We start from the raw sequence: 27,208 nt of genomic DNA on the forward strand, positions 1-27,208 counted from the left end.
AAGTTCTACTGGAAAATGACTACAAAACTTTGCATCAGAAAGCTGATATTCTTAATAAACTCTTGGGCAGAAAGGCAGCATTCTTCCAAAGAAGCTGTTCCAGGAAGAATAAGAAAAGGAAGAGAGAGAGCAGAAATACCAGCTAGAGAGTAAGTAAGATTCCATAAGCAGAAAACTCAAGAAGCGGAGGATGAAGTACAGAAAACAAAGATCTTACGAAACCCAGATTTCCCTTCATGATAAGAAAGGTCATGACAGCTGGCTGATTGCACATACTGCAGAACGAGCTCTAGCGAGAAGAGGCAAGCTGCTAGCCCAAGACAGGTATTAATATGTGTGCATCTAAGGACAATAATTTTTCAAAAGTCAGTGAATGTCCAACCAACCCCAGGAATACCGTAATGATAGAAACTTCCAAAGAGAGAGTTACTAATCCAAGATCAGTCTTTTGGTCCACCCGTTGAAACTAGTGAAAGCCTCTATTTTATTGGTATTGTTTCTACCTGGAATCTCTTACTCTTGTCTTAATGGCATAGATCTGTAAAAGTGAACCTGTGTCTGTCATTGGTCCCACAGCTGATCCTAGGAGGCCATTTCAGGCATCTGAACTAGTATCTATTTCTTATCTGCATTTTGGTAGAGCTTCATCAGTAAATCTTACCAGGGAAACTCACCATGATCTCACACGTATTCATTCATTCCACAAATATTTAGGTATCTTTCATGAGTCAGGGATTTTACAAATGTCAGAAATACAACAAAGAACAAGACAAAAATCTTGCCTTTGTAGAGCTTACATTTTAACAGAGAAAACACGTAGGTAAAAAAGAAATTAATAATATAATGCCAGGTAGGGATAGGGTTACAAAGGACAACTAAGCAGATTGAAGGGGTAGTCACGGGAGCACCACTTTACATATGGCGATCATGGAAGGCTGCATAAGGAGATGACATTTGGGTAGAGACATGAGTGGAAAAAAGGAGCGAGCCGTGTGAAGATCTGGGAAAGATCCTCCCAGGCAGCGGGAATAGCTGTGCAAAGGCTCTGAACCAGAAGCATGTTTGTTGTGTTAGAGAAACAGCAGGAGTTTCAGATGGAGAGTACTGCGTGTCTGAAGGCTGAGAGCTGAGAGGTGAGAACTGAGAAAGAACATCCTGTGTTCTCATATATATGAGAAAATAAAACTTCTAATGGCTCCGATAAGGTAAGCAGGGAGTTATAAGTGAAGACGGTAGAAGGGTAAACCCCTACCAGATGCTATTGTACATTATGAGTCACGTTAAAAAGTTGAAACTTTAGTCTTAATAACATATTACTATCATATGTTGAGTCCTTACCACATGTCTGTCAATGTAATAAATACTAGGATTTTTCTCACTTGATCCTCATAAATATTCTATGAGTTAAGAATCAATGTTATTTCAATGTTAGAGATGAGGAAACTGAGTCACAAAGTGGATAAATCATTTGCCCAAACACCCAGAGCTACTAAATAGCAAAATTGGCATAGGAACCCATATCAACTTGAGTCCCAAGCCTGAACTCTTATCCTCCACTATTCCACATTTTTATTTATTTATTTATTTATTTTTGGCTGCGTTGGGTCTTCCTTGCTGCACACGGGCTTTCCCTAGTTGCGGCGAGCGGGGGCTACTCTTCGTTGCCGTGCGCGGGCTTCTCATTGCGGTGGCTTCTCTTGTTGCAGAACACGGGCTCTAGGGCACGTGGGCTTCAGTAGTTGTGGCTCGTGGGCTCTAGAGCGCAGGCTCAGTAGTTGTGGCGCACAGGCTCAGTTGCTTTGCGGCATGTGGGATCTTCCCGACCCAGGGCTCAAACCTGTGTCCCCTGCATTGGCAGACAGGTTCTTAACCACTGCACCACCAGGGAAGTCCCTGTAAAGTTGTTATTTTAATTTTATTTTACTTGGCCGAGCAGCATGCGGACTCTCAGTTCCCTGACCAGGGATCGAACCCTCATCCCCTGCATTGGGAGCACAGAGTCTTAACCACTGGACCCCCAGGGATGTCCCTATTCTGCACTTTTAAATGATCTATATGCATGTAGTATAATGGAGGCTATAGAGTGGGAAGGAAACCCGTTAGAGGCGGGGGTTAAAGGGAGAGGGGATGGTAATGGGATCTTGGTAATAACAGTGGGGTTGAGAAGAAAGAGATGGGCTTGAGAGAAGTTTAGAAAGTGGAATGATTGGGATTTGGTGTTTGATTGGATCCGAGGAGGGAGGGAGGAAGGGAGAGGGTGGGGGGAGTCAAAGATGATTTCCAGATTTCTGGTTTATGAAACTCTGTGGTTACCATTTAAGGAGACAAGAAACCAAGCAGGAAGGGCAGTTTGGGGCTTAGGGGGAAGATGATGAGTGGTTTTAGATTAAGGATGGTGGAATAAGGACCTCTGAAAATCCACTCCTCCATGTAAGCAACAAGATCAATGACCAAAAAAAAAAAAAAAAAAAGTCAAAATCAACTTTTTAGAACTTGGAAATTAACCAAAGGCTTGCAAGAATCCAAAAAGCATTTATTCAAGAAAAACGACGGAATCTCAGTAGAAACAGTGAGCTTTGTACTGGGGCAAGAAGGCAGATTCTAGCGGTTTGAAGAGTGAGCAGGAGTGAGGAAACCAAAATAGTGTTTAGCCCTTTGCTTGGAAAGACAAGAGAGATGGGGCTTTAGCTGGAGAATGGGTAAGGACGCAGTGTTCTTTTTTATTTTGTAGAGATGTAAATAGTGCAATGTAGCTGGTAAAAAGCCTGGTCTTTCAGGAGGTGAAAAGGCCTGGTATCCTGATAGGCAAAACAGCTGAAATCTGACACCTAGAGACAAGCTACTCAGGTTCTTCTTAACTTTATTCTTGGCTCCATTTCACTGTTTGCCCTTTTTGCTCTAGAGATAGAAGCTTGTCTTTAAAAATTAAGAAAAAAGGCAGAATTAATGACCAAGAAACATCATTGTGAGGGAAGATTAGTTATTTACATCATTCAAGTTCTGTGCAATTCTTCTAACGTAGTTATATAATCATTAGTCTTATCAATTACCATAAAGGTATGCCAGTGTTAGGTTTATAGCATGTCATCTTGACAATCTGTCTTCAGAGCATCCTAGGGATTCTCAAACACCATATGCAGGAGTTGGAAACTGCTTGGTCTAATTGGGCAAGCATTGAGTTCTAACTGAAAACCAGGGCAAACAAGTCTAGAGATCTAATGTATAAGCATGATGACTATACTTAATAATACTGTGTCAACCAGAAAATATGCTAAGAGAATAGATATCAGGTGCACTCACTGGACAAAATGCTAACTATGTGAGGAGATGATATATTAATTTGCTTGACTCTGGTACTTATTTCACCATGTATATGTATATCAAATCATCATGATGTACACCTTAAATATATATACAATTTTTATTTTAAAATATATAAATAAAAAATAAATCTATTCATTAAAAAAAAAACAAACGAAGGACTCTACTTGGAAATGGAAATCTACTGGGAGGTTTAAAAAGTACTGATGCTTGGGTTCCAACCTAGAAACTGTATTCAAATTTAGTTTCATGTCTTTTAAAGGTCAGTTTTTTTTTCAGTTCAGGATCCAGTCCAAGATCACATGTGGCATTTAATTGTCATGCCTCTTTAATCCCCTTCAAACAAATCCAGTCTTTCTTTGCTTTCATGACTCTGAGCTTTTTGAAGAGTATAGTCTATTTATTTCACAGAATGGTCCTTCAATTTTTGTTCTTCTGATATTTTCTCATGTTCAGATTGAGATTATGCATTTCTGGCCATGAATACCACAGAAGTGATAGTGTGTCTTTCTCACTGCATTCTGGAGGCACAGAAAATTTTATTTGTCCCATTACCGGTGATGTTAACTTCAGTCACTGAAGGGGTACATGCTATTGACATGACTCAACACTGATGTTTAATAGGCACAGATAGAGTTTGCCAGCTTTCTTCACTGTAAAGTTACTTTTGCTCTCTCTTTCCACACTCTACTCTTTGGAGGCAAGTCATTAAGCATTGTCACAATCTGCGTTTCACCCCTTGTGTCTTCTGACCTCTTGGTTGATTTTAAAAAGATTTTATACATTACAGTTCACTCTGTGCTGGTAAGTTTTGAGAAATGCAGTCATATATCTATCACTCCAGTACCATACAGGTTAATTCTATCACTCTAGAGATACTCTGTGCTTTCCCTAGTTAACCCCTTCTTCTGGAAACCACTGATCTGTTTTCCATCCTTACAGTTTTGCCTTTTCTAGAATGTCTCATGAATGGAATCATTCAATATGTAGCCTTTCCAGTCTGGTTCTTTCAACTTAGCAAAATGCATTTAAGATCCATCTATGTAACTTTGTGGATGAATAGCATGTTCCTTTTTTCTTGCTGAATAGTTTTCCACCATGTATCCCACAGTTTGTTCATCTATTCACCTATTGAGGGACATCCTGGTTGCTTCCAATTTTTGGTGATTATGAATAAAGCTGCTAAAAACATTTACATGCAGGTTTTTGTGTAGGCATAAGTTTTTAGTTCAGTTGGGTAAATACCTAGGGGCATGATTGCTAGGTCATATGGTAAGTCCATGTTTAACATTATAAGAAACTGTCTTCCAAAGTGCCTGTATCATTTTCGCTTTCCCACAGCTCTTGCTCCAAATCTTTGACAGCATTTGCTATTGTCAGAGTTTTTTTTTTTTTAATATTCAAATGGTATGTCATGGCATCTCATTGTTTTGCAATTTGCCTTCCCTAATGACAAATTATATTGAGCATCTTTTTATGCTCAATGGTTTATTTGCCATCCATATATCTTCTTTGGTGAAGTGTTCTGGTTAGGTATTTTGTCCAGTTTTATTTATTTTTATTTTTTTAAAATAAATTTATTCATTTATTTATTTATTTTTGGCTGTGTTGGGTCTTCGTTGCTGCGCGCGGGCTTTCTCTAGGTGCGGCGAACAGCGGCTACTCTTCGTTGCAGTGCGCAGGTTTCTCATTGTGGTAGCTTCTCTTGTTGCAGAGCACGGGCTCTAGGCACGCCGGCTTCAGTAGTTCTGGCTCGCGGGCTCTAGAGCACAGGCTCAGTAGTTGTGGCACACGGGCTTAGTTGCTCCACGGCATGGTATCTTCCCGGACCAGGGCTCGAACCCGTGTCCCCTGCATTGGCGGGAGGATTCTTAACCACTGGGTCACCAGGGAAGTTCCTGTCCAGTTTTAAAATTGAGTTTTTTGCTTTCTTATTGTTGAGTTTTAAGAGTTTTTTATGTATTCTGGGTACAAATCTTTCATTGCATATGTGATTTACAAGTATTTTCTCCCAGTCTGTGGCTTGTCATTTCACTCACTTCAGCAGTATCTTTCACTGAATGAAATATTTTAATTTTGAGAAATTCCAATTTATCAAACTTTTCTTTTGTGGGTTATGCTTTTGGCGTCATATCCAAAAACTAATCATCAAATATAGGGTCATACAGATTTTCTCCTGTTTTCTTCTATAAATTTTAGTTTTGCATTTTACATTTAAGTATAAAATCCATTTAGAGTTAATTTTTTTGTAAGGTGTGAGTGTCAAAATTTATTGCTTTTTTTTCATATGGATGTCCAATTTGTCCAGCACCATTTGTTGAAGTGCCTTTCTATCTTTGATAAAAATCAGTTGACTATAGTTGTATGAATCTATTTCTGAGCTTCCTATTTTGTTCCATCTATCTATGTGTCTATCTTTTCACCAATACCACACTGTCTTGATTCCTATATCTTTAGAATAAGTCTTGATATCAGGTCATGTGAGTCCTCCTACTTTGTTTTTCTTTTTCAAGATTGTTTTGGCAATTCTGGATCCCTTGAATTTTTACATGATTTTTAAGATCAACTTGTTGATCTGCAAAAGAGGCAGCTGGGATTTTGATAGAGATTGTGTTGAGTCTGTGGATCAATTTGAGGAGTATTGCTATCTTAACAGTACCAAGTCTTCAAATCCATGAACATGAGAGGTTTTCCACTTTAGATCTTTAATTTCTTTCAACAATACGTTGTAGTTTGCCGAGCGTTAAGTTTTGCACTTTTTTTGTTAAATTTTTCCCTGCATACAACCACTGTCATTATTTGCAGCAGTTTTGTTCTATAAGGTCACTGCCAACATTGAATTAGCCAGTACTTGAATACTGCTTCTAAGGGAAACGTGGACAAGGTTAGAGGCTTGCGAGTCTCTGGTCACATTTTCCATTTTCATCAGTCAAAATACCATTTGCATTATGTAGGTTTGTTTGCCAACATTCTTGTAAAACAAGCCAGTCTCAGCAGCTGTGAAAACCTGTTCTTCCACGTAACCCTTTTTCTACTAAACGCTTAGCAGAAATTGAAAAATTCTTCCACAGTCTACCTGGCTTCCTGGGCAAGTTTAACGAGTTAAGGCAGGAGGGTGGCCTCTAACTCCAGCTCTCATCATAACTAGCTGTAACTTTGGGCAAGTCACTTAGAATCTCCACTCTAAAACTCTGATAAAATAAGACTGTGGATGAGAATATCTCCATCGTTCCACTCATTCTAGAGTTCTATACTTAAAAAAAGGGGGCAGGGGGAACTGGCGGGGGGAGGGGGAGGTTATATGGCAATTTTAAAAGCCCACAGCACCACCTGGTGGTCAAAGAGAAGACAGACTGAGGAAAAGTGTTAATAGACATATCCAGCTACATCTACATTTTGCTTGTTTGAAAATTTCACATTTTCAGACAATTTCTCCTCTAAAATGGCTACACACGTACAATAATACCTATAAAAGCAGTCATACGGCATTAGGTTTAAAATCACACCCTGCATAGAATGCCTTGTAAATATAAAGACTCTAACCCTTGAATAGCCATCATTATTGAGCTATCATTATACCTTGGTTAAAACAAAAACAAAAACAAAACAAAACAAAAAACTATTGAGCAAGTAGAAGAATTACACGAAATAAAAATATACTTCATTGTACCAAAAAATCCATCATGTTAAAATTATTCACACAGTTGAGTAAGAAAATGATAGTATTCAATTATAACCCCCCCGAAATAAAATATCTGTGAGTCCATACATATATAAATACATAGGTGAATGAATGAATGAATAAAATGGAGATGTAAATACAGGAAAAGAGACAGCTATTTTTTACAAAATAACTCTAATCAATAAATATAAAAGGAATGAGAGAAATAGAAAATCACCATTAGATTACCACTGTAATAACTGCTGCAGGCAAGATTCACTTCTGTATACTAAAATTATACTGTATAAGCAAACGTTTGAGGAGAAACAGGATAATTTCCTAGTCTCAAAACATCCTCCCCAGGACGTTTATTAATTATAAAGGGAAAGATAGTAACTTTATAGTAGTTTAATTCAGCAGATATCACTTAATGAAGTGACCAAGGTTAACATCACCAGAAATAAGACATGTTGATATCATGTACCCTTTGATATGATTTCTATTCTTGTTAAGGCAAACTGGTTTTAAAAAGAGAGAAAATTCTATGCATGTTTTCTAAGAGCTTTTTGCTCTTCTTTTTCACATTTCTTTTTTTTTTTTAAGTCATTAAGCTAAGGACACTTAGTAGATAGCAATTGTAAGACAATCCAAATGTGTTTAACATTCATACTTATCCACTGGGCTTACGGGTCAATAAAGAAAAGAAGACCACTCTGGTGGCTTTTCAGTATCTACAGTAAACTCAAATTTCAGTAAAATTAACAGAAATTTTATTTGAAATTCATTGTATTTGTAGGGAGGAAGGAAATATTTAAATCCCCTTTTGATGAAAAGAGAATTCTCATGGTATCTTGACCAAGCTACCTTCAAACCAGTTTCCAGAAAAATCAAAGACAGGGTAATATCAGATTTATGTCCAAAAGCATAAAAAAAACTGCAAGCACAAGAAGAAAATAGAGAATTCAGTTTCTTTCAAGTATCCATAAAATATACATGAACATTGTTAATCTATTAGGCCAAAGAGAAAATATCAATTTCAAAAGTAGGAATATTATATTTTCTGATTACAACACAATAAAGCTAGAAATTAATTACCAAATCAGGAAAAAAAAGTTTCCTTGTCCTGGAGATTTAAAAAGTATCTTAAATGATGGCTTGAGTCAAAGGGAAAAACCAAAATATCAATCAAAGTTGGACCTTATGAGATGGATTTAAAGCATAAGGGCAATCTCTAGCCTCTGTGGTATCATTGTGTGTGGGTCAGAAAAGTGTTCCCTCTTCAAGTAAAAAACAAGACCATCACAACTGCATCTGTGGATGGTCATGAGGTGATGGCTCTGAGCCCAGCTGGCTGGAAGCTGAGCATGACACTCAGGGAAACTAAAGTCAAAGTGAGTTGGGAGCTGTGAAAGAAAAAAAATGTAAATTTCTCTTCTCTAAGGAAAAAAAAAACAAACTGCTAGATAATGAGTTTTCCCTTAAGATTAGAAGCAAACTTCTAGTTAGTAAAGTGCCTGCTAGCAAGATTTTGAAGGCCAGGAAAAAGTCTCACCTAAGGAATGTTTTCTTTGGTTGAACTTAATATTCTCAAGGCCCTGACTCCTAAGGACAAAGAGACAAGAGTGAGTACACTTGGTTTAATACTCTTCAATTACTTTTCTATAAGCCACTATAGGATTTCATTGTTTCAAATACTTTAGGTAAATTATGCCATTTTAAACAAGTTCTTGTAAAGAGTAATTAAAGTTTTATATCCCCTGATGTAAATGATTCAGGAGCAAGCTTACTAAGCCTGTCTTAAAGGATGCCTGAATTCAGGGCATCCTGGTGGTCCAGTGGCTAAGACTCCACGCTCCCAATCCAGGGGGCCCAGGTTTGATCCCTGGTCAGGGAACTAAGAGCCCACATATCGCAACTAAAGATCCTGCATGCGGCAATGAAGATCCCACATGCCGCAGCTAAGACCTGGCTCAGCCAAATAAATAAATAAACATTTATTTTTAAAAAAAAGGATGCCTGCATTCCAAGCCAAGAAAAGTCTCAATTTGTAATTGTGTTGTTAAGAAACCATTCAGATATTCTCTTACTGCATTAGAATATTTTTTAATGGAGCGATTCCTGATGTTATTTCCCTAAAATCACAGAAAGATTGCAGCACTTTTTGGGTTCTATTTTGTAAGGATGACTTTCTTTTGCAGTAGCATCTCTCCTAGAATGGGACCAATAAGGGATCCAGGTGCAATGAAAGAATGGGGACCCTCACCAGGGACGACTTCTCTCAGCCATGCACTTAAGTGTTAGAAAAACATACCGCAGTTGAGAACATGTTGTGTATGGTGGGGATGAGAGGAAAGTCAATGAATATGATGAATATGAAAGTCACTGAATGAGATGAATAAAAACCTAGAAAAGGAAGGAAGGGAAGGACTGGTGTAGAGATCTTTCTGGAGTGGGGAGTAGCTTTAGGCTTTGAGTCACCGGGTGGGAGTTTAAGAGGTTTCTACTGTGACTCAAAGGAAACAGAATCTGGGGACAGGCCACAATGGTGCAGTGACAGAATAAAGACCTGGTTGCCAGGATCAGGGAATAAACACCAGAAGCCTGGAGAAGGAGAGATGGAGCCCTAGCTCCTGGTCCCCTTTCCCACCCTCCTTCCCAAGTTGTGTAAGATGTTACTTTCCACCTAAACATCATCTTCCTGGTTTCAGACCTTAACTCTGGTCTCTGAGTTCTGCTTAGTTCCACATTCTCTACCCATTTGCACAGAGGACCACCACCTTCCCTTCCTGGAATCTCTAAAGTTTTCTGCTTTGCTCATGCCCTGGTCATCAACCCTACTAATTCAGCCTGAGATGGAAGTGCCCACCCTCTCCAAAACGCTTAAGTCTCCTGATCTCAATGAAGAGTCTTTGGACCCTAGGATTATCATTGCCTTATTTGAAATTGGATCACTTCCTCCTGTTGCTTGCAGTTCTCTCCCTTCCCTAAAAAATAGTGACCATGAAGCAACTGAACAACGAATTGCAAAGAAGTTTGAAAACCTCTTAAAAGAAATTAAAGATATTGTTAAACATATGACAGGTTATGAAGAGAAGGTCATAGAAACAAAAGAATCTTTTGAGGAAACCAATATCTCTGAGGATGTGTCAGAACTTAAAGAAAAAATCAAAGAACTTGATAAAATAAATAAAGTACTATTGGAAAAGCTGCTTGCTAGTTGGGACTTAGGGAAAGAACAGAACTCAAAGAAACAGGAGATGATGTTGGAAAACCAGAACTCCAAGGACACCATGCAAGGTTGTGCAAGGGATTTGGTAAATTGTTCAGAAGAAAAAAGAGCCCTTCATGAAACTCAACTAAGTAAGGAAAAAGCAAAGCACAGATACCCTCTTGTTCAAGAAGAAAATATCAAACTGAGGGACAACATGGAGCAATTACTACAGGAAGCAAAACACTGGAGCGTGCAACATACTGAGCTCAGTGAACTAATAAAATCCTATCAGAAATCTCAGACAGACATCAAAACTCTTGAAAATAATGGCGCCCATTCCCCAACTCAAACGAATAATGGGATGTCCGCTAAGCATGAGCTGGAAGAACAAGTGAGGAAACTGAAACAAGACACATATTCACTGCATTTGATTGCAGCTTTGCTGGAGAATGAATGCCAAATCTTAGAGCAGAGAGTAGAGCTTCTCAAGGAACTCCATCATCAGAAAGAGGGACCTCTACAAGGGGAGCCAATTCAGATAAACTATGAGCAGAACAAGAAAGAACAGAAGCTATCAGAGGCAGAGAAGGTCAAAATACATAAGCAAAACATGCAAGAAATGTTTCAAAAAGGAGACCAATTCTGTAGAAGCCTGGATGTTTGTCATAAAAAGAAAGCTCGTAATAATTTGTTCAATACTCATATTGCAAGAAGAGCTCTTGTAGGAAAAAAGAGGCCAGCAAGCAGCCTAAGTTAGAAAATACCAAGAGTAGAAGAAAAGGCAGTTCTTCAAAAAACTACAGTATATCCAGCTCCAGGCATGTCAATCATCAAACCTAGGATAGACCTTTCGGTTCAACCAAGAAATAGCTATGGAACAAGAAGATTAACATTTAACATTATTCATTACATCAGTGGTTAGGTAAGTTTGGTCTTTAATGATCATCAGTGTCAACTTTTGGTCACATTTGTCATCTTTACAATCTGTTTTTGTAGTTATTAGATAGAGATCCTATGACACTTAAACCAAAAGTGAGAATTTACAGGTCCAAATAAGTAAAGATCTAAATAAAAACCACAACAAACAAAGGAAAGGGTTTTTTTTTTTTCTTTATTTATTTAGTCATTGTCTTGGGGAGGAAGTTCTGGGGAAAAAAGTATATAACACTTTAACTGTGAACCTTTAAAGCTCCCTTTTCAAATGCATATTCCTTTTCCTATTTATTGATATTATCCACTGAAGTGTGGGCAGTAGTTGAATTAAAAAAAAATTAAAAGCTGATGAGCCACCCCTAAACAGCTTTTCTCTTCTCATAAATCTCCCTATTCCCTGGATCTACTGTTACTAATATTCCTCTCTTGCTCCTCAACTAGTAAATGGTGGGCATACCAGGCAGCAGAGGCCCTTGGGGAAGGACACCTTGGCTTCTTGAGAAGAATAGATGTGTGTCTAGATTTTGTTCCATGCTGGAAAAATTCCTCTCATTACTCCAGGTGGGGGCAGTAGAGTTATTCAGGGAAAAAAGCAATATCTTCTGTTAAGTGAGCTGAACTTTTTGGTTCCAGAAAAGATGGAGCAGAATCATTTCTCCCTATTCCTCCATTAAATAAGCTAAAAACCCTGGACATTATGTATAAAATGAACGTAAGAAGACCCTGAAAGATGGAGAGAAGGAGATGTACTGGCCAGGGACCTTGAGACTTAAAGAACAGCATAGTGTTAAGTTCCCTGAGTTTTCTTTTTGTCTCTTATATATGCTGGGAGCTGATAACCCAGAAATGCCAATGCATTTAGACAAAAAATGCACGTGCACCCACCCCCACAAGCCTGCGTTCTCTTGCTAAGGGATGAGGAAACAGTCTGGCAAGACAGAAACCTTTTTAAAAAACTGCCCTATCTGGCCAAACTGCATAAAAAATGCCATGCCTCCACTCTCAGCCCCATCAGCAAATACTGAGCAGAGACACTAGACTTTCACACTTGCCTGGGAGTAATGAAGCACTCCTCCTTCCTTCTTCTAGGGTGGTACATACAGAGGTGGCAGAGAAGGGACCTTGGAGTTCCACTCCCACCTGATGGTAACAAGGTGCTCCTCCCTGAGCCCCTTCTCCCAGCGGAGTAAAATGTCAGTGAAGGCCACATAGGTAGCCTAGATTTCTATACCCTTCCCCTGCTGGCACAGCATAGCTAAAGCCTGCTAAAACAGAAGATTTAGCTAGGATCCAGGGTCTCAAAGCACAATGCCCCAAATGTCCGGAAAACATAGAAAACTCACTCATATCAAGAATCAGGAAAATCTCAACTTGAATGAGAAAAGACAATCAACAAGTGCCAACAATGGGATGACACAGATGTTGGAATTATCTGACAAGAATTTTAAAGCAGTCATTATAAAAATGCTTCATTGAACAATTACAAGCACACTTGAAAAAACAAAAATAATAGAAAGTCTCAGCTAAGAAACAGAAAATATAAAGAAGAAACAAATGGAAACTGTAGAAATGAAAAATATAATTTGTAAAATAAACTCAATGAATGTGCTCAGTAGTAGAATGTTGAGGTCACAGGAAAGATTCCATGAACATGAAGATAGAGAAATAGAAATTACCCATTCTGACCAACAGAAAAAATAGGCTGAAAAAAACCCACAGTCTCAAGACACTTGGAATAAAAATAGATCTAACACTGGTGTCATCAGAGTCCCCCCAAAAAAGGTAGAATGCAGGCTGAAAAAGTATTCATCAAAAAAATGGCTGAAAATTTCTAAATTTAGTGAAAGGCATAAACCTACAGATTCAAGAAACAGAGTGAACTTCAAATAGTATAAATTCAAAGAAGTTCAAGGCATTCATAATCAAATTTCTGAAACCTAAAGACAAAGTGAAAATCTTGAAAGCAGTTATAGAGAAAAGACTCATTCGATGTAGGGGAACAATGATCCAAATGACAGTGACTTTCCCATCAGAAACCTCAGAGGCTAGAAGGAAATGAAAATTTTTCAAGAACTGAAAGAAATGTCAACCCAGAATTATTTACCCAGTGAAAATATCCTTTAGGAATGAAGGTGAAATCAATAAATTCTCATGTAGAGGAAAACTGAGAGAATTAGTAACTCATTTCTCATTTGTTGAAAAAGCCCATTTGGTTATACAACTAACCCTCACTTTTTTACATTCAAGAAAATGAGTGTTCCCTCTAGCCTCAGACTTTGTCTTATTCCATTTCCAAACAGGAATTTCACATAGGAGATGCTAAATGAATGAAATGAGAAACTACAATATAGCTGAACCAAACAGTCACTTCTTGTATTTCAGCTTGTTCATATGCATTACCTAACAAATTCTGTCAGCATCATCTATCTGTCAAATGTTAAGGGGCTAACTTTCTAGTTCCTCGTCTGTGCACTGATGTTCCCCTGGTACCACAACAAACAAGAGAACTGCAGGATTTTCAAATTTTTTAGAGAAACACTGCAATATGCAACATCTGTTGCACACAATACAAACTCAAGGTAGTCATAGTTTCAACTTTAGATTGATGTAGCACCGTACCCAGAAGTAAAATTTCCATTGGTGAGAACTCAGTCACAAGGCCACACCTATCTGAAAGCAACTGGGAACTGAGGTTTTTAGCTGGATAACTATGTTGCCCAGGCAGAAGAAGAATTACTTTTGGAACACTGTGAGGTGGAGAGAAAATATTTTTGTTTCTGCACAGTTAGGGCATTCTAAGCAAATTTTATGGAAACTTGAGATCCTGGACTACAAGCAAGCTCTAGAAGATATTTTCCAACCGCATAGATAATAAGTGTTCAAAAGACTTACCTAACTTTAGAGATGTGTGTTAACATTTTAAATTGGGGGTGAGGCCTGGGATTGGGAGACTCCTCTGGGTTATAAAGCTGGAGACACTGGACTTAGATAACCCCTGGAGAGATTTATTGGATTGGCCAAAAAGTTCGTTCGTGTTTCTCCATAAGACGTTACAGAAAAACCCAAAGGAACTTTTTGGCCAACCCAATACATTATAAAAGGGTTATAGTGAGAACCCAGGATCCAGAGGGTTTTTTCCTCTGTCCTTTTAGAGGGGGAGAAGGACAGCTGCCTTTCTTTTCTACATAAAAGCCTGGATTCCTTTTCTCATCATTCCTCCCTTATATTTCAGGCCCTGTTGCATGTAGGGTGACATCTGGTTCTCATCTCTCTCCAAGGGTAAGTATTGGAGCAAGGGGAACTAGCACAATTATTATTATGTAAGTAATAATAATCTGTCTCTGATTTAAAAACCTCACGTGTGCATTCAGGATAAAAGAGAGATGAATATTAAAAACCCAACAAAGTCAATCACAATCTCCACCACAGGTTCTATTATGAATGAAGCATAGGGCATGAGAAATTTTCATATGTTGGAAGTACAAAATATGCAATTTGAAATATTGCTCCCTACTCCATAAACATTTCTTTCTCATGTCTGGAATATGTATCACTTTATAAATAATCTAAGAGACAAAATTTTCCTGTTATAGCCCTTAGTAAAAGAAAAAGATTCCCAGTTAAACAGTATTGGGGCTACTAAAAGAATCACATATTTTTTCCATTTGCCTTTCCCTCTAATGGAAACTACCATCTACTTTATTCTATTTTCCAGCCATCTTGGTTAACAAAACATTGTGCAGTTCATTCTATACTTTACCAAATATGTGCTACATGTTACCAAGAAAAAATTTTTTGCTAAAATAAATTACAGGTTTTTAATTGTCAGATACAGCAAGCGATCTCTGCTATATGAGACCCTCTAGATTTGATATTGACTTTAAGATGTTATATGTGTGATAAAATTGTTCTTCTACCACAAGGTCATATATATATATTTTATCTAATTCCTAAACATGTAAATGAAAATTTCTGAAAATAAGGCATTTTTAAAGGTGTTTCATGTGGGTTCCAGTGGATAACGATCTATTATATACTTTCAGTTAATGTAAATTTACTTGGAGAAGTATCATGGCATTTTATATGTGGAAGGATCTTTAGGCCATCACTTGTTGGCAGTGAAAAGCCAAGGTGTGAAATCAGTGAAAATCTGGAACAATAATTAGTATTGACCTAGTCCAGAGTTCTTTAACCCTATATTTTCTCATACCTGAGGGTCAAATTCCAATAAAAATCAAACTGTTTTTGAAACTTGTAGATGTCCAGCCCTATCATCAGTATACTGCTGTCCAACAGCAATAGTAACTTTTAAGATATATATTTTTGGATAGTCCTCTTAGGAAGAAGGGAAAACCCATACAAACTTCTTTGTCAAATAAATTTTTCCCAATAAACTCTTCATAGTAATAAACTAGATTCTTGATTTCAAAGTACTTGGATCCCTAAAAGTTTCCCCATCAAGCCATAGCAGTTCCACAGATTTTTTTTTTAAAGTTCTTGATAATAGTGATACTTTAGTAAAAATAACTACCTTGTTTCCCCCTTTTTTAAAATTTATTTATTTATTTATTTTTTTTAGAAATTCACGTTCTTTTATTTATTTATTTATTTATTTATTTATTTATGACTGTGTTGAGTCTTTGTTTCTGTGCGAGGGCTTTCTCCAGTTGCGGCAAGTGGAGACCACTCTTCATCGTGGTGCGCGGGCCTCTCACCATTGCGGCCTCTCTTGCTGCGGAGCACAGTCTCCAGATGCGCAGGCTCAGTAATTGTGGCTCACGGGCCCAGTTGCTCCGTGGCATGTGGGATCCTCCCAGACCAGGGCTCGAACCCGTGTGCCCTGCATTGGCAGGCAGATTCTCAACCACTGCGCCACCAGGGAAGCCCTCCCCTTTAAAATATATTCCATGAGCCAAATATTATTTTTTAAAATTTGGTTTCCATTCAGATCAAAATAAGAGTTTATTTACTACCTTTTAACTGTTTAAAAAATTATGAAATATGACAAATATACAGAAAAACACATAAAACTTATATGTACAATTTAACAAATGATTAAAAATCTATGTAACCACCCCTTGGGTCATGTCATACTGTTTTCTAAAGTGGTTGTACCAATTTACGTGCCATTCATTACTGTAAGAGTGTTTCTATTGCCCTATAGTCTCACTTAAATTTAGTTTTGTCAGACTTTTTAATTTGATGGTTATGTAATAGTACCTCTTGGTGGCTTTAATTTGCATTTCCTTGATTACTGAGTTTAGTCAACTTTTTATGTTTGTTAATCATTTGTGTTTCGCTTTTCATGAAGTGCCTATCCTTTGCTTCAAATTATTGGTTTATAGGAGATTTTTATGTATTCTGAACACTAGTCCTGTGACAATTATGAGCTGCAAACATTCTCTCCCACTCTGCGGCTTGGCTTTTTTACTTTTTTCGTGGTTTCTTTTGGTGAACTGAAGTTCTTTTTTTTTTTTTTTTTAACATCTTTATTGGAGTATAATTGCTTTACACTATTGTGTTAGTTTCTGCTGTATAACAAAGTGAATCAGCTATACATATACATATATCCCCATATCTCCTCCCTCTTGCGTCTCCCTCCCTCCCACCCTCCCTATCCCACCCCTCTAGGTGGTCACAAAGCACCGAGCTGATCTCCCTGTGCTATGCAGCTGCTTCCCACTAGCTATCTATTTTACATTTGGTAGTTGAACTGAAGTTCTTAATTTCAATGTAGCCCAGTTAATTAAACTTTTCCCTTTTAATTGTGGCTATGTTTTGTTTAAGAAATCCTTACCTATATCATGGATAAAAGTCTTCTAAATTTCTTTAATTTCTTGTCTTTCATATTTCTTTCTTTAATCTCTGAATTGGATCTAGACAGACAGAGTCATTAATGTATTTAGGTTGGTTGTCCAAGGATTCTGCAATTATGGATATTTTCATTCCTTTTTCCATGTCTATGCTTTGGGGGTACTTTTTAATCTTTCCAATAAGAAAACTATGAGAAGCTTTATATTAAAAAAAGTAAGGATGGTATAATGAAAGAAGCATTGCACAAAGAGGGAGGTGATTCTGGATCCTAACTCATCTGGGTCCTAACTCATCTGTTCCTTCTACAAAGTGGAGATAGTAACTTTCTTTTGGACCAAGGACCAATGGTCAAAGATTCTCTGGCTCTCTTCAGCTAAGGTCTTATTGCTCTCTGAGGAGTAGGAACAGACTAGATGAGAGAATTAGAAACTAACCAGAAGCAAGCATGCCCCAAAAGGAAGGGAACAATAGCAAATAATCCAGGTATACAAGATGTCCAGGAGTTGGGGTCATTGATATTTTGAAAGTAAAAAAGAAAGGTAATTTTACATAAAGGAGAAAGGTGTACCAGATCAAAGTGAAGCAGAGGAGTGGATTTATCATCATCACGCAGTCATCATTATTATTTTTAAAATGTTCTCCCACAAACCTGATCAATGTAGAAAGTAATGTTTAAAATATTTCGTAACACAAATAAGGCCTCAGACAAAGATTCATCATAGGAGTGTCACAGTCAGTTGAGTGTTCTTTTCTCACAATTACAGTTTTCTCGGGGAAACCACTAACCACTAATCCATATTTAATTAAGCCTTCTCTCACAGGGAAGCATACAGTACAGCATTTTGGTTGGCACTGGTCTGTTATGAAGCTTCATTTTATGAGGAAGTAGGTGCTGATATTTGCATTCTATTTTTATTTTAAGAATTTTTTTTTTTAATTTAAGAGAAACGTACCATTTAGTAATTCTCAGACTTTTCTGGGGAAATATGCTATTTTGTTTATTTGTATCTTTACCCTTTTTCTTGATCTACCACATTAGTCTTTTCCAAAAACTGGATTTGGGTTTGTTAATCTTCTTCATTATTTTTTTATTCCATTTCAATAATTTCTGTCCTTATTTTGATGCCCCTCCCCTTTTTTTAATGTTTTGTTGTGCTTTTTCAATTTCTTGAGTTGAACCCTTACTGTGTTTATTTTTAACCCTTACTGTTTCCTCAAAAAAAATATTAAAAGCTACAAATTTCTCTGTATATACTGTGGATGTAGATCATAAATATTCATAGGAAATGCTTTCATTATTATTAATTTTAGTTTTAAAAAATATTTTAAAATTATTTCCTTTATAACCCAAACATTATTAAGCAGGTCAGTAGATACACTGCTATGACTTTAAGTATTATTTTTTAAGTTATACATAGACATCATATGTTGTCCTTTGTGTGTTTGATATATTTCATAGGAAAAAACGTATAATGATAATATACTTATAGCCCAGCAATTTTACTTATAAACTCTATAGAAACTCTTGCACATGAGCAAAAGTAAACTGTACAGTAATATTCTTTGCAACATTGCAGTATTGTGGGAAATAAACCCTAATCTATCAGTAAAGAATAATTAAATTGGGCTATATTTATGAAAAGTAATAGTATAGAAATTAAAATGAACTAAATTTACATGTATCAGCACACAGAGATGTCTTTTGACATCTTTGGTCAGAACTCTGGGCTGATATCAATTACAATATCTAATCAAAAGAAGCATATTTTCTTATTAATCTAAGAATTTTAAATTACTTTAATAAAACTAACCACCTAAAGTTTTACATATCTTAAATAAATATAGTGTTTACACAAGTATTTTTATAATGTTATCATTTTTCATTGTTTTTCTTATATATTTCTGTCAACAGTAAAATACTATCTAATATTCTTTTTTTTCTTTATTATTATTATTTTTGGCTGCATTGCGTCTTAGTTGCAGCATGCGGGATCTTCATTGAGGCATGAAGGATCTTTCATTGCGGTGCAGGCTCTTCATTGTGGCACACGGGCTTCTCTCTAGCTGTGGCGTGTGGATTTTCTCTCTCTAGTTGTGACATGTGGGCTCTGGAGCGCCTGGGCTCTGTAGTTGTGGCATGCGGGTTCTTTCATTGAGGCGCGCGAGCTCAGTAGTTGTGGCGTGGGGGCTTAGTTGCCGCATGGCATGTGGGATCTTAGTTCCCTGACCAGGAATCGAACCCGCGTCCTCTGCATTGGAAGGTGGATTCTTTACCACGGGACCACCAGGGAAATCCCATTACCTAATATTCTAACATATTTTTAAGTCACTTTTTTAAAAGGGACAATCCTCTGAGGAAGAAACGAGAATGGCAACTTTAACCAGTCATCATATTCCAAATATATTGCTGTCAGTTATGACCATACTTTTAGATGTTCCGATAGTGTCTTCTGAACACCAAGTTCATTGGTGAAAATTATTTTTAAAAAGAGGACATTAGCACCTCTAACACGCATACACCCAAATATGCCTATAACATTTTTTTAAGTCTTTATTGAATTTGTTACAATATTGCTTCGTTTTATGTTCTGGTTTTTTGGCTGCCAGGCTTGTGGGATCTTAGCTCCCCAACCAGGGATCAAACCCACACCCCAGCAATGGAAAGCTAAGTCTTAACCACTTGACTGCCAGGGAAGTCCCCTATAATTCTTAATTATGAAAAGCAGCTAGTAAACAATATAATGTTCTTAGCTAACGTCCAGTCATTAGTTCTATTTCAGCCTTGAAATCTTCTGAGTTCATGCATTTATTATCAACATAGGAGTTTTGCCTTCTTATAAGCTTTTAAAAATACCTTTATTTTGTTGCCAGGCTGGGCTTGGCTCCTCCTCATAGGCAGCTGTGTCTTGGAAGACACAAACTTGTGGGAAAGCACTCAGCCTTTTGCCACTGAATATGAGGTTAGCTGTAGAGTTTTGTAGATATTCTTTATCAAGTAGGGAAGTTTCCCTCTATTCCCAGGGTCCTGAGGGTTCTTATCAGGAATAAATGTTGAATATTGTCAAATGCTTTTTCTGCATCAACTGAAATGACTATGTGATTTTTTAAAATTTGCCTGTTAATATGGTGGATTACATAGATTGATTTTTGAATATTGAACTTGCCTTGCATCCCTGAAATAAACTCACTTGGTCATGTTTTTTTTTTAATATTACTGAATTATATTTGATAATATTTTGATAAGAATTTTTGTTTATATTCATAAGGGATATTGGTATTTTGTTTTCTTTTTTGTACTGTCTTTGTCTGGTTTCAGTATTAAGGTAATACTGGCTTTATAAAGTGAATTGGGAAGTGTTCCTTTCTCTTCTAATTTCTGGAAGAGATTGTGTACAACTGATGTTAATTCTGCTTTAAACATTTGGTAGAATTCTCCAGTGAAATTATTTGGGCCTAGAGTCTTTTGGGGAAGATTTTAAATTATGAATTCAATTTCCTTAATAGTTATAATGCTACTCATATGCTCTATTTCATATTGAGTGAGTTATGGTAGTTTGTGTTTTTTGAGGAATTAATCCATTTCATCTAAGTTGTCAAACTTACATGTGTAGAGTTGTTTGTATTATCCTCTTAATTATTCTTTTGACATCTCTAAGGTTTGCAGTGATATCCCTTGTCCCATCCCTGATATTGAAAATTTGTGTCTTCTCTGTTTTTTTCCCTGTTGGTCTTACTCGAGGTTTGTCAATTTTACTGATACTTTCAAAGAACCAGTTTTTTTGTTTCATTGAATTTTTCTCTTCAATTTCTTTGATTTCTGCTCTTCATTATTTCCTTGCTTCTGCTTGCTTTGGGTTTATTCTTGCTCTTATTTTTCTAGCTTTTTGAGGTGGGAGCTTAGATTATTGATTTGAGACTTTTGAAAATTCCCTATAATACCAAAATCATAACCTGAATATATGACTGCTGTACAGCAATTGGTAAACTTTTCTTTTTATTAAGTATTGAAGGACATTATTTTTCATAATGTTTTTCTAACATTTAAAGAATGTTAGGAAATATTATTAAATTATCATTTTATTATATGCAATATTTCAGTTGAGATTATTGTCTTATTATTTAATTTTATCAATAAAATTATCAATAAAAATATCTGTATGGCAGGATCTTGTGTGTACAAGAATATAACAAGACTAAGCCTTACACAAAAGCTACTAAGTCTTCTTGTAGTGTACTGAAGATAGAATTCTGGGAAAACTTTTTAAAGAACATCAGCTCTCACACTCTTTCCTCCAAGTAGCCCCCCTTACACAGACTCCTCATCAACTATTTTCCGGTGTCATCTCCCTTCCTTACACTGGAATTCTTGCTGATTTTTTTTCTTATTGTTGAATCCATTGGCATTTTGCAACCATTTTTTAAATTGTGCTCTATGTGGCCCTTGACAGCTTTGATCCTGCTCCTTTATGCACTGACTTTCCTTAGGGTTCTGTTCTTAGTTCTAATCTCTTCTTATGTGATCTCATTAGTACACAAGTCTGCATTAATCCAGACACCCCACTCCAAACCCTTAAAAAGACTGCTTAAACTAAAGAATAGACATAGCAGGGCCAAAAAGTAGGGATGAATATGAGATTCCATATCTCATGGGCTATATATTCAGTATGACTTGGTGAGGATATGTGCACTTGGAAGAGTGAGGGTGAGGCAAAAGGAGGAGCTGAAGATAAGACCTAAGGTTCCAACTTCAGCCCTGGGTTCCATTCACTAAGCTAGGAGGTGAAACAGGTTTGGAAAGAAATATAATGAGTCAACCTTTGGATGTGAAATTTCTGTTTCTTTACTGTTTCCCACAATGCACAAACAACTGAGGGCATATATTTGAAAAGAAAATAATTCCATAAGTGAAAGTTCTATATGTCTACCTTTTAAATAGAAATATGTAGGCATATTAGTCAACAAATTTTTATTAAGCACCAGGCCTTAGGTAAGGTATGTGTTAAAGAAACAGAGAGAGAGAAAGATGTTTTGAGAGACAATTCTTCGTGGATTTTTGTGGTCTTGTGGCAGCTTTTTTCTGAATCACCTGTTCAAGGATGTTTGTATAGCAAATAGCCTTGCAAGATTCAAATAGCGTTTCCCTCCAGGGCAAAGAGCAGGTATGTTTGCTGTCTAGGATAATGAAGATAGTGTTTCCCTCCAGGGCGAAGTTTGGGTAGGTTAGGTATTAGCAACTTTTAAAGATTGGGATGTCCTAAATTCAAATTTCCTCAACTGGGACATAAATCAATTACATGTGCAGAATCTATCTGAGTCCTTGTCTCTACCACCCCCATGGGATCTTGGGGAACAAAGGAACAGATGGAAATATGAGGTTCATGCTGCCTCTGCTATGAGTAATAAAGTCCTTTGTTTCTGACCCAGGAGTCTCATGTCTTCAGCCAGCACCTGTGAAACTGTGACACGTTAACTAGTTAGCTTGAAAGTAGGGTAAAATCTCAGACCATTCATAGTTCTTGACAATGTCCAGCCAACAGTTGGATAAGAGATCTTGAGTTTCTTCTGAACTCGAGATCCTGAATCCAACTGTCTGCTGGACATTGTCCAAGATATGGCTTTGGGTGTCATCAGCATATAAGCGGTCATTAAACCATGGTAGTGGATGTGATCATCTAGGTTAGTGTTACCTGGAAAGGAGGACTTAGTACAGAGCTTTGAGGAACTCCAGCATCTAATAATCTGATTGAAGAAGGGGGTTCAAGGGAGTCTTGAAGAAGACTTCAGGTCAGTGTGATGCCACAGAACCAAAGGGAGAGAGTGATTAAAGGAGAGAATGGTCAAGTGTATCAAATGCTGAGAGACCACATAAAATGAGAACTGAAAACGTCCATTGAATTTAGCAATTTGGTCACTGTGACTTAACAACAGCCGTAAGAGCAGTTCAGTGGCGTAATCGGGTGGAATCCTAACTGGAGGAAATGTAGGCAGAGAGTAAGGGCCAACAGCTCTTTCCTACAGAAGAGGAAGGGGAGGAAGAGGGTTCACGGAAGAGCCTTTGCTTTCAGCTTTATGGGCAAAGATTATGCAAATAGCAATGTGATCACCACCAGTGCTTTTCAGGTGAAAATACTTTCTCTGATTTCAAAAACTTGCTAGTAGGACAGGAATAAAGACACAGACACAGAGAATGGACTTGAGGACACAGGGAGGGGGAAGGGTAAGCTGGAACGAAGTGAGAGAGTGGCATGGACATATACACCACCAAATGTAAAATAGATAGCTAGTGGGAAGCAGCCACATAGCACAGGGAGATCAGCTCGGTGCTTTGTGACCACCTAGAGGGGTGGGATAGGGAGGGAGGGAGGGAGGGAGACACAAGAGGGAGGAGATATGGGGATATATGTATACATATAGCTGATTCACTTTATTATAGAGCAGAAACTAACACACCATTGTAAAGCAATTATACTCCAATAAAGATGTTAAAAAAAAAAAACAAAACTTGCTGGTCTAAAGACAGTCCTTCGGTTTGAGGCTGAATAGAGTCTGTTGAGCCAGTGTGTACGAAATTAGAAAAGTTATACTTATTCCAAGAGATCTTCCAATGCCTCCATTCAGAAATGGACTTAATGGGGATATAGGCCATCATCAAAACTGCAAAAACAGATTAAAAAAGCTAAGAATGAAAGCCCCATTTTGGGAAAAACGTGTATGAGGAAATTTAGTGTCATCAAGATAACTAAAGCCCAGATGGCATGCTTAGGAGCTCTTGGCATTAAAAGGACACTGATAAAGAGATGATTATAAAGAGAATTCCCTGGCAGTCCAGTGGTTAGGACTCCACACTCTCACTGCTGGAGGGCCCGGGTTTGATCACTGGTCAGGGAACTAGGATCCCAAAATCCATGCAGCATGGCCAAAAAAAAAAAAAAAAGAGAGAGAGAGAGAGAATCATAAATAAGGAGAAAATGCCAAGGAGGGAATGAGGTCCCACAGAAGCTAAGTCCCTCTGTAAACTGAGCACCTGTTGCAGTCGCCCTGTAAGAGGAGAGGCATGGACAGAAAGGTTCCGGTTTTCCATTTAGTGCGTACTTTTCTTTAACCTGTTTGTCAGATTTTTTTGTTTAATTTATATTGTAAGGACCTGAAAAGCCATGTGTCTCTATTGAGATTTATTTAACCAATGAAGATGGGATGAAATCAATATTAAGACAAATTATACAATATGCAGAAAAAATACATCTAGTGCCTCTTAGAGTCTATTCTTGATCTGAAGGAATAAATTAAAGATTACTGGCTACAACACCCAAGGAGCAGAAAGTACTAATAAAGATCACTGGGGATGTTCCTATAGAGGGAAGTATTCCTGCTCTTTTTCAGTCTTCTTTACTGAGAGATTAAATTCCATACTTAATGGGCACTAAATGGTAGGGTACAAAAAGTCACAAACCCTTATTTCCCTAAATCAAATGTAATCTACTTTGAGGAGGGGGAAAGTCAACCTCAGTTATTTGAGGACTCCTTTCGCTCCCCAGGATTACACAAGAATTCTGGGCTCCTGCCTTTTAGAAAATGGGTTAGGACTGGCTCTTTGTCCTCAGTGGTTGCATCATTGTCATTGCTTTGAAGACTCTGCAGTGCTGCTATAGAGCCTGGTCCCAGCTACTGTTTTTTGGGCCCTGAGGCTCCAAGCAGCTTCGGGCATGAGTCTCACCTTATTCTTCCTACTGACTTCAGGACATATGCCCCTGTTCTCTGGTTCCCTACCACTGGGTGGTCCCTGTAGTTTCCTATTGCCTTCCAAGGCCTGAAAGAAGCTTAAAACTCTCTTTCTCTGTCCTGAGAAACATAATCCATCTTTGTAGTGGTGGGGATGAGCAAACAATAGGCTAACTCCAGTTGATTTTTAAAAATAACCTATTTAGTTTAATTCATATAACTCAAAGTTTATTTTAGTCATTTTTTTCATCCTTCTCTCTCACAAAATATATTTATTGAAGAAAAGATAACTGATTAGAGTTTCACTACTTTTCCCGGCTTCAGTGTTAAGAGGTGACTGGCAGGAGAATTAGTTCACCAACAGTTGGCTGTTCTCTATAGATTTGTTATAAGCCTGGTAGTAACTGTGCCATTTTGAGTCCAAGTGTGAGTGTCTTGGTACTCAGCTTTCAAGCATTCAGTTCAGATACTCCATAAAATAGTACAGGGAGAGCGGCCAAGATGGAGGAACAACAGAAAGACCCTGAGCTCACCTCCTCTCAAGAGCACACCAAAATCACAACTATCTGCAGAGAACAACCATCGTTGAAAAGGTGTGAAACCTACCAGAAAAGATCCTCTACATCAAAAGACATAAAGAAGGAACAACAACAAGATGGGTAGAAGGGTCATACTCTTGATATAATCAAATCCTACACCCCCTGGGTTGGCGACCCACAAACACATACTGCAGAGATTCTCTCACAGGACTGAGAGTTCTGAGCCCCATGTCAGGTTCCCCAGCCTGGGGGTGTCTAGCACCAGGAAGACGAGCCCCCAGAGAATTTGGCTTTGAAGGCAAATAGGGCTTAATTGTAGAAGCCCCACACTGGAGAAACAGAGACTCCAGTCTTCAAGGGTGTGTACAAAACCTCACATGCACTGCGACCCAGGGCAAAAGCAGTAATTTGATAGGAGCTAGGGCCAGACATACCTGCTGGTCTTGGAGAATCTCCTGGAGAGGTGGAGGGTGGCTGTGGCTCACCCTGGGGACACAGACACTGGTGTCAGACATATTGGGGAACATTCAGTCACATGAACACTGCTGCTGCTGGCTGCTAACATCTTAGCTCATTATCACCAAGCCCTGGCTCCACCTAAGAGCCTGCAGGCACCAGTGCTGGGATGCCTCAGGCAAAACAACTAATTGTGTGGGAACACAGGCCCACCCATCAGCAGACAGGCTGCTTAAAGACTAAAGAACCCACAGTGGCCTCTGGACTCGCCCCTAGACATGGCCCAGCCCACCAGAGGGTCAAGACCCAGCTCCACACACCAGTGGACAGGCACCAGTCCCTCCCGCCAGGAAGCCTGCACAAGCCTCTAGGCCAGTCTCACCCACCAGTGGGCAGACACCAGAAGCAAGAAAACTACGATCCCCGCAAAGCAGGCCAGACCCTACCCTGGGACCAGCTGGTCCCTGGCCCTGCCCGCTCACAGGCCAAAGCAACATTTCAGACACCCTGGGCCTCATATCCAACTGTGGCAGGAACTGCCCCTCCCCCCCACCCCCCTACCCCCACTATGATCTGAAACAAGCTCTGTGATCCTGGGGTCCTGAAGCCAGACTCCAGGAACCAGCTCTGCCTGTCACTAGACTGGCACTAACTCCAGGATCTGGCTTCACCTGCCAGTGGGTGGGCAACAGCCCCAGAGTCTTTGGGACCCTGACTCTGCCCACCAGTGAGCCAGCACTAGCCCCAGGGCCCCCCAGAATTCCACAACCAGCCACCTCATGACCAGGCCCCACTAAACAGCAGCCAGCAGCATCTGCACAAAGCAGGGCCTGGCAACCAACCAGTCTAGAAGTCCACCCACTATGTGGGTGGTCTGGTTTGGTTTTCCAGAAGGGGCTCATAATAGAGGACTCCCTTCCAATCCCACCATATATACAACATCACCTCTTTGGATGAAGACCGGCCTTTGGTGTGGTTGGTGGTGATTCATTTCACTTGCCCCACGATCTCTTCCATTCCACATTATTGTACAGCATCCACTTTTCATCGCCCGTCATAATTTGTTTTAAAAACAGAACGTTTTCATTACATTTAAGTAGAGAATCGCATGTGGAAATATGGTCAAGAAGGATTTTTTTTGCTTATGTGGAACGCAAACATCAAAGCAATTAACATAATCAAGCTAGTGCAAATGATTTTCAATGCTTGATTTGGATATTTTGAGTATGTCGGCTATCTCCCACGTGGTATAACGTTGATTGTTCTCAATTAATGTCTCAGTTTGATCACTATCAACTTCAACTGGTCTACCCAACTGCGGAGCATTGTCCAGTGAGAAATCTCCAGCATGAAACTTTAAGCCTCTTTTGACACATTTGATCAGCCACAGCACCTTCTCCATACACTGCACAAATCTTATTTTGTGTTTCAGTTGCATTTTTACCTTTCTTGAAATAATAAAGTATAATATGCCAAAAATGTTGCTTTTTTTCTTCCATCTTCAATATTAAAATGGCTACACAAAAATTCACCTATTTTGATAAGTTTTTTAAA

At 38.4% G+C, this 27,208-nt stretch overlaps 2 protein-coding genes and 1 long non-coding RNA gene across 5 annotated transcripts in view; 2 read left to right on the forward strand and 1 right to left on the reverse strand.

Moving 5' to 3' along the window:
• Positions 1-27,208, reverse strand: part of SERINC5 (serine incorporator 5) — a 189,095-nt gene that overhangs the window by 112,866 nt on the left and 49,021 nt on the right. The window lies entirely within an intron of this gene.
• The window catches only part of LOC137759402 (uncharacterized), a 73,634-nt gene that overhangs the window by 961 nt on the left and 45,465 nt on the right, over positions 1-27,208 (forward strand). For 2 of the 3 annotated variants that reach the window (XR_011073079.1, XR_011073080.1), the window contains exon 2: positions 14,359-14,405. This is a non-coding gene — a long non-coding RNA (uncharacterized lncRNA). Of the gene's footprint in view, positions 1-1,125; positions 1,206-14,358; positions 14,406-27,208 lie in introns of those variants that run through there. The other variant, XR_011073081.1, reaches the window with a different exon arrangement.
• SPZ1 (spermatogenic leucine zipper 1) lies at positions 1,081-10,950 on the forward strand. Its single transcript, XM_068535582.1, has 2 exons — positions 1,081-1,133; positions 9,749-10,950. Exon 2 carries the CDS (start codon positions 9,799-9,801, stop codon positions 10,948-10,950), a length of 1,152 nt encoding a protein of 383 aa, XP_068391683.1. The 5' UTR covers positions 1,081-1,133; positions 9,749-9,798.

The sequence above is a fragment of the Eschrichtius robustus genome, chromosome 2 (assembly GCF_028021215.1).
Source record: "Eschrichtius robustus isolate mEscRob2 chromosome 2, mEscRob2.pri, whole genome shotgun sequence".
In the NCBI taxonomy this organism is placed as follows: domain Eukaryota; kingdom Metazoa; phylum Chordata; class Mammalia; order Artiodactyla; family Eschrichtiidae; genus Eschrichtius; species Eschrichtius robustus.